Source organism: Sus scrofa, chromosome 9 (assembly GCF_054392235.1).
Source record: "Sus scrofa isolate SSC_HxYL_T2T_F1_AM1 chromosome 9, Sscrofa_HxYL_maternal_Yorkshire_Landrace_v2.0, whole genome shotgun sequence".
Classification (NCBI taxonomy): Eukaryota; Metazoa; Chordata; class Mammalia; order Artiodactyla; family Suidae; genus Sus; species Sus scrofa.
In genome coordinates, this window is record NC_139391.1 from 130,649,460 (window position 1) to 130,663,786 (window position 14,327).

At 43.6% G+C, this 14,327-nt stretch overlaps 1 protein-coding gene across 4 annotated transcripts in view; it reads left to right on the plus strand.

Moving 5' to 3' along the window:
• The window catches only part of C9H1orf21 (chromosome 9 C1orf21 homolog), a 239,991-nt gene that overhangs the window by 207,000 nt on the left and 18,664 nt on the right, over positions 1-14,327 (plus strand). For 3 of the 4 annotated variants that reach the window (XM_003482739.4, XM_084977973.1, XM_021063815.2), the window contains one exon: positions 343-403. In XM_003482739.4, coding sequence (XP_003482787.1) covers positions 343-403 — 61 coding nt within the window. Of the gene's footprint in view, positions 1-342; positions 3,245-14,327 lie in introns of those variants that run through there. The other variant, XM_084977972.1, reaches the window with a different exon arrangement.

Below are 14,327 nucleotides of genomic sequence, written 5' to 3' on the forward strand. Positions count from 1 at the left end.
ATGTGCCATGTGCTGCTTGCCTGTGCTTTTTGTTTTAATGACAAATGTGTATCTGAAGAAAAAAATGGTCATGCACCTCCCATTAGCACCACTAGAAATAACACGCACGTTGAAGGGAAATTGTGTTCCTTAAACTATAGGAACCGATAAACTGCTATGAAACATGTTGATAGCATTACTGTAATGACATTCATCCTTAATGTGGCTTCAGAGTTCTTGAGTGAAGAAATCTGCAAGAAATAAATGACTGCCCCAAAGTTTAGGGACTCAGCATTTTTCATTTGAGGGAGCTAGGCGTAAGAAAGGATTGAAACATGTACTTAACGACTCTTTGTTTTTCAGCATGCACATCTCTGAAAGCCAACAAGAATTCTTCAGAATGCTGGATGAAAAAATCGAGAAGGTAAGAAATAAAACAACGTCATGTTTCAAGGGAAATGTTGCCTCGGGAGTCAGGATAATGATATTTCTGGTTTCTCTGTTACAAAGCTGTGCTTGCAAGGGGATGGCTAGAGTGTTAAAAAGACCCCCCAAAAATGTGGCTCTAAGAATATTTATGTATAAGAGAGTCTCCTGGGCTGCTGCTGCTGCTAATTAATTAAAGTGTGGGAAGTCAGGTAGAAACTAGTAGAACCTTTGCCTAGAGACAGAGCTTTGCTGTCCCCATGTATTATGTGCACCTGCCTTCCTGCCTGGACCTCAGGCTGCAGTCAAGACCATCCTCAGCACCTACCTCCTGCACGCCCAGTGCTGCTCCGACTTCTTTACCAATGTCACAAACATATCACGATCAGTACCCACCTCCGAGAAGTGCCATGAGCCAGGTGATATCTGCATCTTACAGACAAGGAAACTGAGGCTCAGAATGCTTGAGGAACTTACCCCAGTTTGTAAGCCAGTAGCGGTGGAGTGGGAATTCCAGCCTATGTCTCCAAGTTGCTTCTCTAGGAGTGTGTGGATTTCACATTGACGGTAAGAAACAAAGTTGTGCCAGGTGGCAGTTGAACATGTACTTGTGATCTCAGAGTCCCATATGCAATCAACGGAATGAAGTATAGAATATGGTAATAACGTCCTGCATGCTTATAGAATTTAAATTTATCACTGCAGGGGGTGAATTTTAAATGCAAAAGTTATAAACTATAAGAATTATAATTTGAAAACCTTATTCTGAAGAAGAGTAAAATTCTAAATTAACAACTATTGTTAAAGCATCATGGGTCAATTTTGCCTTTGAAATGTTTTCAATTTTTATTTTTATTTCTTTTTTTACTTTTGTGGTTCTTTATTTGAGCATTTCTCTAAGAATTCCTAAATTGTGTATATATATCAGTCAAGGGACGATAGTATTTCAGCAGCAGACTCCGCTCTAAGGTGGACCCCCCCTCCTCAACAGAAGTAATTTTCTAATACACCATTAAAAGACCAGCATAGAGTACCGGTATGAAAAATAGAGATGAGTAATGAATTGAAGTAAGAGTTTAATCTACAGTGTTCCTTGGCTATGCTTATATACTCATTTGAGGTTTTGTTGTTGTTGTTTTTACTTTTAGTGAAATCTTAGTTTGTACATAACTTTTTCGATTGAATAATTACCACCTTTCACACATGTTGGTTCAAAAGCTGTTCAACTTGCCGATAACATTTTGTTTTCAGTAAAGAGAAGCATAGAAAGAAATATTTTTGTTCCCACTCTAATGGTGAAGACCTTTTCTTACTCTGTGTGTTTGGATTATTTCTCCTCCACTAGCTTTTTGGCAATAAAAATATCTGCCTAGTCGTCAGAGGTGGTCTGTAAAAGTTGAAACCTGAATTGTAAATGATCTTTTGAAACAACATTTACAAACCCTGACAAGATGTTTAAGATGATCTAATCCCTTTCTGGTGCTTTTCCATATTTGAAATTCTACTTCTGTTTACTCAAAGCTGAAATTCATTGTTGTCATCTGAAATTCGATTTCCCTTCTTACTTGGCATCCAGGGTGTAGACTATGAGGTGTTTAACACAACAGAAGCAAAGTTTATAACTTGATCATTTATTGGACCAAGGAGCATGTGTAGATTCAATATAAACAGCATTCCTTCTCTTGAATACATTCATATTCAAAAAAGAGCTGTTACATAGTCTGTGGCATGTGCCGGTTTCAGATTTCTAAGGGAATTCACTGTCTTCTCTGAACCAAACTTCCCTATTTCTCCTCGCTCACCTAAAAATCATCCTGAATATTGTGAATATGCCCTCCTATGTATCATCTGACTATTAAGCCTCCCGAATTAAAATGCTCCTTCTTAATATATGTGTTTGGCTTCATATAATCTTTCAGCATAGTTTCTACAACAAAAATTGGAAGTTGACTTCTTATGAATTATTTTCCTGGGTTTTTACCATTGCTCAGTATTTCTTTGGGGAGTTCCCGTCGTGGCGCAGTGGTTAACGAATCCGACTAGGAACCATGAGGTTGTGGGTTCGATCCCTGGCCTTGCTCAGTGGGTTAAGGATCCGGCGTTGCCATGAGCTGTGGTGTAGGTTGCAGATGCGGCTCGGATCCCGAGTTGCTGTGGCTGTGGCTCCAATTGGACCCCTAGCGTGGGAACCTCCATGTGCCGTTGGAAGCGGTCCTAGAAAAGGCAAAAAGACCATAAATAAATAAATAATTCTTTGGTCCAACTAGCATGTGGACAACCTAAATGCAATTCGGATCTAGGTTTTATAGGGTTGATTTTTTAAAAAATTAAACTGAGATCTTCATGCTGAAAATTAGAGTCATTCTGAGAGGCCTTGAGTTTTGAGATTTAATCTCCCTCAGAAATCGTTTTTCTTCCTTCAGTTGGTAAGAAGCAAAACTGAGTGAACCTGAGGGGATTTAAACCTGCCTTGATTCATCCTTTGTGGTTATTGAAGGTCCATAGTGCATGGTTTGACTTACCTTTCAGCTCTCCTCCCGGTACCAAAACTACCTCTGTTCTGTCTCTCTCAAGGCAGATGCAAAAGTACTCCTAGTATAAGGAAACTAGGACTATTAGATGGTTTTAATACTTACAGGGAAACTTAATGTGGACTACTCTAAGTCAGAAATGGTCACAGTGCCAAACTGCAGTTGACTTTTGTACCACAACTGGGCAAGTGGTTTTCTAAGACGTTAATGGTGGCATGGAAAAGCAAATAGCAAAAAATGCATTAAAAAATTATTTAGCACTTGGAGTGAATTATTAGGGCATTATGCTATGACTCAGGATAGAAAAATGAAATACAAAATAAGGAGGAAACAGTCCCTTGCCTTGAGGCGCTCAATTTTAAAAGCACGTTTCTTTGAAAATGGAATTATTTTACCAACAGAGGAGTCCGTCATCCATCACCCCTACCCCCATTATCACTGTGAGTCGGGTCTTTCTGTCCTGGATACAGGTGTTTCAGGGGTCAAGTGCTGCAATTTGAGGTCCACCCTTGGACACTTGGCCTCATTTTACTATGGTGTGTAGAAGGCCAGGACACTGAGCTGCATCTGGAGATGACCATGGAGAGATTTTGTCAGAAGAGCAATGAGAGTTCAAAAGAGCTTCGAAACTGCTGATCTGCATTCATTTTCTCTTTTTTAAAAAAAAAAAATTTAATTATAGTTGATTTATAATGTTCTGGCAATTTCTGCTTTTCAGCAGAGCGACCCAATTATATATATATAATCCTCCATCATGTTCCATCACAAGTGATTAAGTACAGTTCCCTGTGCTATACAGCAGGATCTCATTGCTCATCCACTCCAGATACAATAGGTTGAATCTACTAACCCCAAACTCTCAGTCCATCCTCCTCCCTCCTCCTCTCCCTTGGCAACCACAAGTCTGTTCTCTAAGTCCATGAGTTTATTTCTTTTCTGTAGACAGGTTCATTTGTGCCATATATTAGATTCCAGATATGAGTGATATCCCATGGTTTTTGTCTTTCTCTTTCTGACTTGACTTGGTATGAGAGTCTCTAGTTCCATCCATGTTGCCACAAATGGCATTGTTTTGTTATTTTTTATAGCTGAGTAGTATTCCATTGGGTATATGTACCTCATCCTCTTACTCCATTCATCTGTTGATGGACATTTAGGTTGTTTCTATGTCTTGGCTATTGAGAATAGTGCTGCAATGAACATGGCTATGGGTGCATGTATCTTTTGCAATGAGATTTTTGTCCTGATGGATGCCCAGGAGTGGGATTGCTGGCTCCTCTGGTAGCTCTATGTTTAGCTTTCTGTGGTATCTCCATTCTGTTTTCCATAGTGGTTGCACCAAGCTCCATTCCCACCAAGTGTAGGAGGGTTCTCTTTTCTCCACACCCGCTCCAGCATTTGCTATTTGTAGACTTACTAATGATGGTCATTCTGACTGGAGAAAATCCTGTGAAACAATGGGAGCACCTCATTTATTTTTACTGCATTACCTTTTACTCAGGTACCTAACCACTCATTATTCTACTACCATCTACAGCCACTGTGCCTGACAATTCATAGGCTCCTGAATGTGGTGATATTTGCCTAATTTTGCAGCTTAAAGAAAATGACAGTTTACTGCAGAGTAAGATAATGATTTTAAACTCGAATCTTTCACTGTATTTAGAGGAGAAAGAAGAAATATAGATTATTAAAACTTGGCCTGATGGAAGAGTTTCTGAGTATAGTACCAAATATAAATCATATCAGATTTTCAGATATGCTTTCTTCTACACATTCGAGTTTACTTGTGAGAATCAGACAGAGTAAATAGAGTGTTTAAAGTATTTGCATTAATGGTATCCTTTCCAGGCACAGGGATTTCTATTTAGCTTTCTAAAGATATAAGAACAGCCAATAACTGAGGAGTCATTTGCCCTCTCAAAGAGAACCCTGACTATTAAATAAAGAATATCACAGTGCAGGAGATCCCTGATGGCTCAGCAGGTTAAAGATCCAGTGTCGTCAACTGCTGTGGCTCGGGTCACTGCTGTGGCAAGGGTTTGAGCCCTGGCCCAGGAATTTCCACGGCCAAAAAAGAAAAAGTTTCAGTACAATGCCATTTGTGTCTGGTTAGTTTTCTTCATCCAAGGCATCTTTAACTTTGCTAGGACGTAGCATCTTTTTGGAAGTCTACAAAAGGTATCAAAACTCTCTATATAAAAATGCACGTGGTATCATATACACAAAATTCTTAAGTATAATTTTATTTTATTTTGTTTTATTTTATTGCTTTTTAGGGCTACACCTGTAGCATATGGAGGTTCTCAGGCTAGGGGTCAAATCAGAGCTGTAGCTGCCAGCCACAGCCACAGCCACAGCCACAGCAATGCAGGATCCGAGCCATCTCTGTGACCTGCACCACAGCTCATGGCAATGCTGGATCCTTAACCCACTGAGCAAGGCCAGGGACTGAACCTGCGTCCTCATGGATGCTAGTCAGATTCATTAACCACTGAGCCATGATGGGAACTCCCTTAAATATAATTTTAGAGTTTTATAACTCTCTGGATCATGTCCTTGGGCCCCAGGCAAAGAACCTGTGAATTTCTTTATGATGCATTTAACTGATGTGCTTCATTCAAATCTAGGGCCCAAGAACACCCATAATCATCCATAAGTCTCATCATATATATTTACCCATGTACCTCTGACTTAAGGAAAGTTAGGGTTGTTCCCTGGTGGCTCAGCAGGTTAAGGATCTGGCATTGTCACTGCTGTGGCATGGCTTCGGTCCCTGGCCCAGAAACTTATATATGCCCCAGGTACGACCAAAAATAAAATAAAGTTAGGAAACTGAGCACAGGTAACTCCAAGAACACCTATTCCCCTTCCTTCTTACCTCTCCTCATCTTTCTCCTCTTTGAAAATAGCTCAAAGTATTTCACTCCCTGAGGGGACACATCAGCCTGCCTGCCACACCTTGCATATTCCGCTATGATTTTGAGACTCCGCCTCTGTCGACTAGAATTATACAATGTGACATTTTGAAGAAGTGTCTGAGAAAGAGCAGTGTACAGATTTACAGTCAGCTGATATTATTTCTTTCTTTTTTTTTTTTTTGTCTTTTCTAGGGCCACACCCGCAGCATATGGAGGTTCCCAGGCTAGGGGTCCAATCAGAGCTGTAGCCGCTGGCCTACACCGCAGCCACAGCAGTACAGGATCCGAGCCTCATTTGCAACCTACACCACGGGTCATGGCAATGACGGATCCTTAACCCACTGAGCAAGGCTAGGGATCAAACCCGCAACCTCACGGTTCCTAGTCGGGTTCGTTAACCACTGCACCACAATGGGAACTCCCAAAGTCAGCTGATTTTAAAAGATGTTTATCTGTAGACCTCTACCCCTAGTGCAAAATCACTTACACTTGGAAAATGTTTGGGTACCTGAAGTGGTCTGATATCCTTGGCCCCAGAACCAACCGAGTTGGTGAGAAAGACCATGGTAAGTCTGCATTTATAAACTTAATTCAAGGTCTCTTTTGCTTAATGCTATGTCAGATCAGTCTCAACTGTGTCATGAACCCGTGTGTCAGAGATCATGGCTTTGCTTTTCTTCTGGTGAAGAGAGTGACTTGTGTGTAATTATGAACCATGGTTTTGGTTCTATATATAAACCATTCCTGTAGCAGACTGCTTAACCTCAGAGCTGCTGTAGAAGCAAAATAATGTTTGGCACCTGCAGGTGATGATAGGTTTTACTTTCTGGTGGTGTGTTTAAAGGCCTCCTCAGTGCCCATAGTGAAGAGAAGCGTAGGACTGTTGTATCAGATCCTGAAGAACGTCAGCTGGCCTGCCCCGCATGTGGAGAGGAAGTCCTACTAGCTTGTCACTTTCAGTAACATTGGCCTTCAGCATTGGCAGAGAGATGCTCTTACTGGCACATGTATTTTGGAGATGGGCTGGGCCGCCGCTGTCATCCATCCGACAGTTCCTTGCTCCATGGGAAACACAGTGTATGGCTTTGATCTTGCCAGTAAGCAAAGCCTTCCTTGTGTCTCTTTCCCCTTCATCCCCCGCCTTGCCTGCTCCCTCTCCTGTGTGTACCTTGCCTCATTCATTGGCCAAATTAACGCTGTAATTGCAAGGGTAAGGATATGACTCAGCCCTGTTCTGGGTTTTTCGTTTGTTTGTTTTCTTTTCCTCTCCGTACTGCATGGCTTTATGCAGATGATCTGTGAGAGCCACGATGGTGACAGTGGTGCAAGAACCGCAGCGAAGTGCATGCACACCCCGGGCGTCTCGGATCCCAGTGATCTCCAGCATCCCCACTAGCTACTGGGCATAGGCGAGGCAGCCGGGGAAAATAAAGCAGGCAGCAAGGCTAAAAGAAGTGCAGCACACCCAGTCTCAGCCCACTTCCTTTTTTTTCCGAAGGGCTTGATTCTCACAGAATGCTTGGGGTTCTATCAGCCTGGCTCCTTAGGGGTTAGCAAAGGAGATGGGTTCAGGCTCCAGAACAATGGAGCACATGAATACAAATAAAAACCATGCCATTTTAATGAATGTGGTGAAGCTGACAGTGCTCTGCTCTGAACAGCAGCGTGGGACATTGTGTCATTTTGCCACGCACACGGTACTGAGGTGAGGGAGAGCAGCCCACAGTGCCCCTCGGCAGAGAGACAGTGATGCTGACCTGTGTTGTTTTCTTGACTTGTTCCAATTTGGCAGCTTCACCTTCCTGTCATCTCCCTGGGCTGCTTCCCTTCCTCCCCATGGCTTTTCCTCTCTTTGAGTTGAGCAGCCAAGGCCACTGCTTTAGCCCTAAGGAAAAGACCCCGGGGGCAGATGGTGCCAACCTCTGTAACTGCTGCTGTATTATTTAAGACTCTCTAAAAGCGAGTTCCCATCTCGGCTCAGCAGTTAATGAAGCCATCTAGCATCCATGAGGATGGGTTCGATCCCTGGCCTCGCTCAGTGGGTCCAGGATCTGGCGTTACCGTGAGCTGTGGTGTAGGCGCAGATGTGGCTGGGATCCTGTGTTGCTGTGGCTGTGGCGTAGGCCAGCAGCTGTAGCTCCAATTCAGCCCCTAGCCTGGGAACCTCCATATGCCATGGGCACGGCCCTATAAAAAATAAAAATTTTAAAAAAAAAAGAATCTCTGAAAGGACCGGAAGCATTTCACAGGTGTTTCCCTAAGGATAAAACTTGGGTTTTGTTTGTCTTTGTTGCCTTGGAACCTAGCACAGTGCCTGGGACAGACAGAGGATTTATTAAGTTTATCAGCTTGTCGACTGAGTAGTGATGCAGGTAAGAGCACGGGACTTAGCAGAGGCCAGAGCACGCCGAGGAGGGGGTGAGGTCTGGCAGACCCCCAGCAGAGGCCTCAGCCGGAGAGGAGGCACTCTTAAGAAAGAGCAGTGTGGCAGGTGCGGCCCAAGGAAGGGAATTGAGGAAGGTCGAGAAGAGAGCAGCACAGAGTGGGTGAAAGAGACTGCACGTCAAACCCCGGCCAAGTCTGAGAACCCCCTTCAGTAGTAGCTGTGTGACCCCAGGCTAACTGTTTAACCCTTCTCATCCTCCACTTCCTCACCGGAAAATCTGGTGAATAAAACTGACTTGTCTGGGAAATTAAAGAACATTCCCGTAGAGTCTATAACAGAGTCGTACGTGCTCTGGGATGGGTAGTTTTATTTTGGCTGAAGTTGCCTGTGTCCGTATCGTAGAGGCCGTTTGTAGAGGAAAGATTGCGGGGGGTGGGGTGGGGGGGCTGTGACTGAAACTGGAAGTGCAGAATTTATCAGCTTGAATCTTGCTTGGGCAGGTGCCTTCTGCGGTATAGATGTCTCCTTGTGGCTAGAGCACTACAGTAGGCTATTTCCCGCCTCCCTCCTTTGTGGTATAAACATGTGAAGGAATTAGGTTTGTGCGAACATGTGTTGAGCCATTAAATAACCTGGGCCAGCTTTTGAGCTGTGATCACAGAATGAGTCTGTGAGTCAGCGGACTGGATACAACTGAATCTCTATATTTTTTCCTATTTGGAAGGTTCGTTCTGTTTTAATTCTTGTGGGTATCTTTGGCCCATGGCATCAAACCCTTGTCACAGCAGCGACCCAAGCTGATGAAGTGACAATGCAGGATCCTTAATCCGCTGCACCACAAGAGAATTCCCTCTTGTGGGTTTCTTAAAACCTGCTTTTAGGAGTTCCCGTCGTGGCGCAGTGGTTAACGAATCCGACTAGGAACCAGGAGGTTGCGGGTTCGGTCCCTGCCCTTGCTCAGTGGGTTAACGATCCGGCGTTGCCGTGAGCTGTGGTGTAGGTTGCAGACGCGGCTCGGATCCCGCGTTGCTGTGGCTCTGGCGTAGGCCGGTGGCTACAGCTCCGATTCCACCCCTAGCCTGGGAACCTCCATATGCCTCGGGAGCGGCCCAAGAAATAGCAACAAAAAGACAAAAAAAAAAAAAAAAAAAAAAAAAAAAAAACCTGCTTTTACAATATTCAGTAATACCAGTCTCAAAATGCTGGTAATAGCAACAAAAAGTTTGCAAAGAGGATCCCCAACAAGATCATTAAAATGACGAGACAGACTTCTTGGATTCATTTAATAAGTTTAACTGGGATGTGTTCTCTGGACCCAGAAGTGAGCTGGGTCTTGGAGATGCACCATGAGGAAGAAAGAAATCACGTCCTTGCTTTTAGGGAGCTTCTAATCCAGAAGCGTCAGGTTTTGAGTTGGGAGAAACTCCAGAGAGCAGCTTATCCAAGACTTTACCCCCAACTTTTTAAACTCCCCCTGAACAAAATCTTCCCTAGCAAAGAATGAGACTTGCTCATTTCTACCAGTTGGGAAGGAATTATGAAGCACATTATGTATTTCTTGAATTCTTTTACTCGGAGATAGCTTGTTATTTGTGGAATACTTATTCCTCTCATGGAAATTCTGTGGAGAATTCTTAAAGATTCGCATTCTTGGAACAGACACTTCTAGATTGCCCTCTTTTTCATCCCGTGTTTCTAAATATAGTCAAAAGAGGGGTGCTAAATACTTTAAACGCATATTCTCAGAATTGATTGCTGCAGGTTTGGACACGTTTAATCATATTCTGCCTCCCTTTGGGGTTCTTAACAAGTTTAAAACAGACACAGGGAGTCAGGTGAGCATCATGGGTCATTATCCATCTTGTGAATGAGTCTCGTAATTCCCAAATACAGAGCTTCCAGTGAACTAGTTTGGACTATATTTGCAGTACTTAGAACATAAAAGGATCTATAGCCAGAATATATAAAGAAGTACTATTAATGCAAGCCAGTAAAACCCATCCATTTAGCTTATGGGACTGTATCCTTGAAATTCTTTTACATGTGTGCAGTAAAGTTCACTGCCGCCTGCTATGTTCAAGGACAACAAATCTTAAAAATCGGGAAGCAATTTAAGTGACTACCACTAGAGAAATGAATAAATAAAAACCTTTATATTCCTACAGTACAATATAATGCAGCAGTTAAAAGATCCAGGGGTGTGTGTGTGTGTGTGTGTGTGTGTGTGTGTGTATCTCCACAATTATAGATCTCAAATCATATTATGAAATGAATGAGGAATAAGCAGAATGATAAAATTTGTATGATACCATACAGATTTTAAAATACCATGTATTGGAGTTCCCGTCAGGGTACAGCTGAAATGAATCCGACTAGGAACCATGAGGATGCTGGTTCAATCCCTGGCCTTGCTCAGTGGGTTAAGGATCTGGCATTGCCGTGAGCTGTGGTGTAGGTCACAGATGTGGCTTGGATCCTGAGTCGCTGTGGCTGTGGTGTAGGCCGGCAGCTGTAGCTCCAATTCGACCCCTAGCCTGGGAACCTCCATATGCCATGGGTGCAGCCCTCTAAAGACAAAAAAAAAGACTAAATAAATAAATAAATACCGTATGTTGTTTATAGGTGGACATTCAACAAATATTTATTAAGCACCAGCTATAAACCAGGCACAACACACACACACACGCACACATCAGTGTGGTATGTTTTGTATGATACATTGATAAATGGCATGTATTTATATGTGCATAGGAAGCACTAACATACAGGCACCAAGCTGTGCTACTATGTCTGTTTCATTTGAAATTGCTCCTGTTTCCAAGGGCTCTGATAGTCATGGCCAGAGATGGGTTTGACCTCTGCTGACCTATGTTTCTTGCTGTTCTTATTGGCAACCCTTAATTTAATAAGAGCATCATAAATTTTTGGCTAAACAGTCCCCACAAATTCACTCAGTCTGCTTGCCCAGCCTCTCCTGTGTCCCCTGGGCCTCCCTCAGTTGTCATCCTCATAAAGTGTTAATTCCCGGGAAACTTGTTGGGTTGGTCAAGCCAGTGGAAACCTCAGGATCTGTGATGAAGTCCCATGGACCCTGCTTTTCTTTCTCTTTGGGGGTGGCAGCTTGGCTGCCTTATCCATGTCCTGGAAGAGGAGGGAGCCAAACAGACCTCTTCTACCCAAACTTGGGCCCACCCACACCTCACTGCCCCCTGGACCTTCTCTCCCTCATATCTGCTGTTGATGAAAAAAATAACTAGTCAATTGAAAAAGAAATGGAAATTTTTATTCAAGCCAAATTGAAAGCTATAATCCAGGAATAGCCCCTCAGAAAGTTCAAAGAACTATTCCTCCTGTTAGAAGTCAAAGTGTTTTGAGACAGAGGGCTGTACCTCCAATGACGTATTGCTGACAGTTTATACCATCCAAATCTGCACGTACAAAGGGGTGGTCATGTGACCCCTTACAGGACCAAGAAGGGAATGGTATCTCTTGCGGAGTTGTTGGTGCGACGAGAACGTTGTTCTTCATGACTGAGCAGGTGTTACTGCCAATGGGGAAGGTGTGGTCGATGCCTAATGCAGACACACAAGGCACAGTGGAAGGGAGAGAAGAAGCCAAGGGGTAGAGGGGTTTTTTGATGTTTAAATTTTCCTTGTCTTGCCGTAAAATAAGAATTTTGTTTCACACTGGTGAGTTTGCTGTTCTCTACCTTCTCCGGGCAGGGGTCGCCCATCAAGGGTGGTCATCCTCTTACTGGCCAAATGCACCTGCTTCCCCTTCTGAAAGCAGAGATAGGAAAGGGAAGGGGAGCACTGTGATCCAGCGAACACAGATCCTCTGTGTGGGGAGCAAGGAAAGGAGTCGACTTTCCTCACTCTCCTCTCTGATCAGCCAGCCCTTGGAGCCCTTAGAGGGGCACACCCAGAGTTCTCCACCTGTGACTGGGTAGGTCGGTCACCATCTCTAGGGCCTCTGGGGCGGGAAGGTAGGGGATAAGGAGCACCTGCTGGGGTCTCTAATCCAGCAAGAAAGCTAAATCTCAATTGACTCCTGTTTTCAGTTAAAAACAGTAAGGAAAAAAGGCGTGTGCTTACTCTCCCCAGCCTCCAGCCATGTTTAATATAAATTCTAGGATATAAGCAATTAATTCAGAACAAAGAGCTCTAAAGAGTTTGTCTGGGAGTTCCTGTTGTGGTTCAGGGGGAACCAATCCGCCTAGTAGCCATGAGGATGCAGGTTCGAGCCCTGGCCTCGCTCAGTGGGTCGGGGATCCAGCGTTGCTGTGAGCTGTGGTATAGGTCGAAGATGCAGCTCAAATCCCACGTTGCTGTGGCTGTGGCATAGGTCAGCAGTTGTAGCTCCGATTAGACCCCTAGCCTGGGAACTTCCATATGCCATGGGTGCAGCCCTAAAGAGCAAAAAAAAAAAAAAAAAAGTTTGTCTGGACGAGGCATATGGTTTGAAATCCCAGACTTGCTAAAGCCCTTGTCTTGAAGGACGTGAATCTTAGGGAAGACCTATGAGGCCTCATGTCCTAGAGGAAGTGAATCCTAGAGGAGACCCCCCCATTCCACCAAGTGGGTTCTTCTGGTTTAGGGATGAGGATGTGGTATTTAAATCTTAATTCTTATGCCTGAGACTAGACTAAGACATCTCTTTGAATTAAGACTATCAGTGGCCTGGAAATCTTCAGCAGAGAATTCCACAAAAATGTATAGTGTATCTATTTATCATTATAAGGATTAAAAAACAATAAGGAAAATTTTTATAAGATAATGTGAAATGAAGAAAAGAAAATTAAATTGTGTCTATCATAGGATTAAAGCTGTTTAAAAATGACATACACATGGACAGAGATTCAAATGAAACTTGAAAACTTCCTGATTTATTGGAAAGACAGCGTTGTAAGAAACATGTTTAATTTTGATTTCGATTGATGGTTCTCTTGTTTATAAAATAAGAACAATTTTATAAAATGACCTTTTAGAGAAGAACCCTGGTCCCGTCTTGAGAGAACTGTCTGTCAAGATGGAAACCATCGCTGCTGTGTGAGTGCTTAGGAAGAGGGCCAAAGCCTTGACTGTGTTAGCCTCTGAACCCACGGATGGTAATTCTATTTTCTGAGACAAAAATGGGCAAACTGCAGCCCGCCAGCCAAATCTAGCCCACCGGACAAAAACGGTTTCTACATGTTTGAAATTGTCAGAGGAAACAAAAATCAGAATACTATTTTCTGACATGTAAAAGAAAAAAATACATGAAATTCCAATTTCAGGGTCCACAGATAAAGTGTCTTAGAACACAATGGCGTTCTTTTTTTTTTTTTTTTTTTTTGTCTTTTGTCTTTTTGTTGTTGTTGCTATTTCTTGGGCCGCTCCCGCGGCATATGGAGGTTCCCAGGCTAGGGGTCTAATCGGAGCTGTAGCCACCGGCCTACGCCAGAGCCACAGCAACGCGGGATCCGAGCCGCGTCTGCAACCTACACCACAGCTCACGGCAACGCCGGATCGTTAACCCACTGAGCAAGGGCAGGGACCGAACCCGCAACCTCATGGTTCCTAGTCGGATTCGTTAACCACTGCGCCACGACGGGAACTCCCAGGCTCGTTCTTTTACCTTCGTCTATGGCTGCCTTCGTGCTTATGGCCAGAGCTGAGGTGCAGTAAGGGACCCTTTGAAATGCAAAGCCTGAAATATTTACAGTGTGGCCCTTCGCAGTCTCCAACCCCTGCTCTAGGACATCATTTCAGTATGGCCCCGAGACTTGGGCAGCCTGTGTTCTCCATCCCTGCTTTTCTCTGCCCTCTCTCCTGCTCTCCTCCTTGTGGGGAAAAGGAGCATCATTAAAGTCAGCTGAGTGCCAACATCAGCCAACGCTTGAGAAATCAGTCCGTTAAAGCTTCCAAAGCATCCTTCTCCTTGTCAGTAGAATGAGGATCCGGGTACAATAAACACTTCATGGGGGTTTTAAAGCTGTTTAGTTAATGCATTCTCTCTTGGAAATGAAAAGGCCAATGTACTGGGATTCTCGTCGCTGTTATCGTGGGGATCATTCCTATATATGGTCAAAGAAACAGTCAGAGG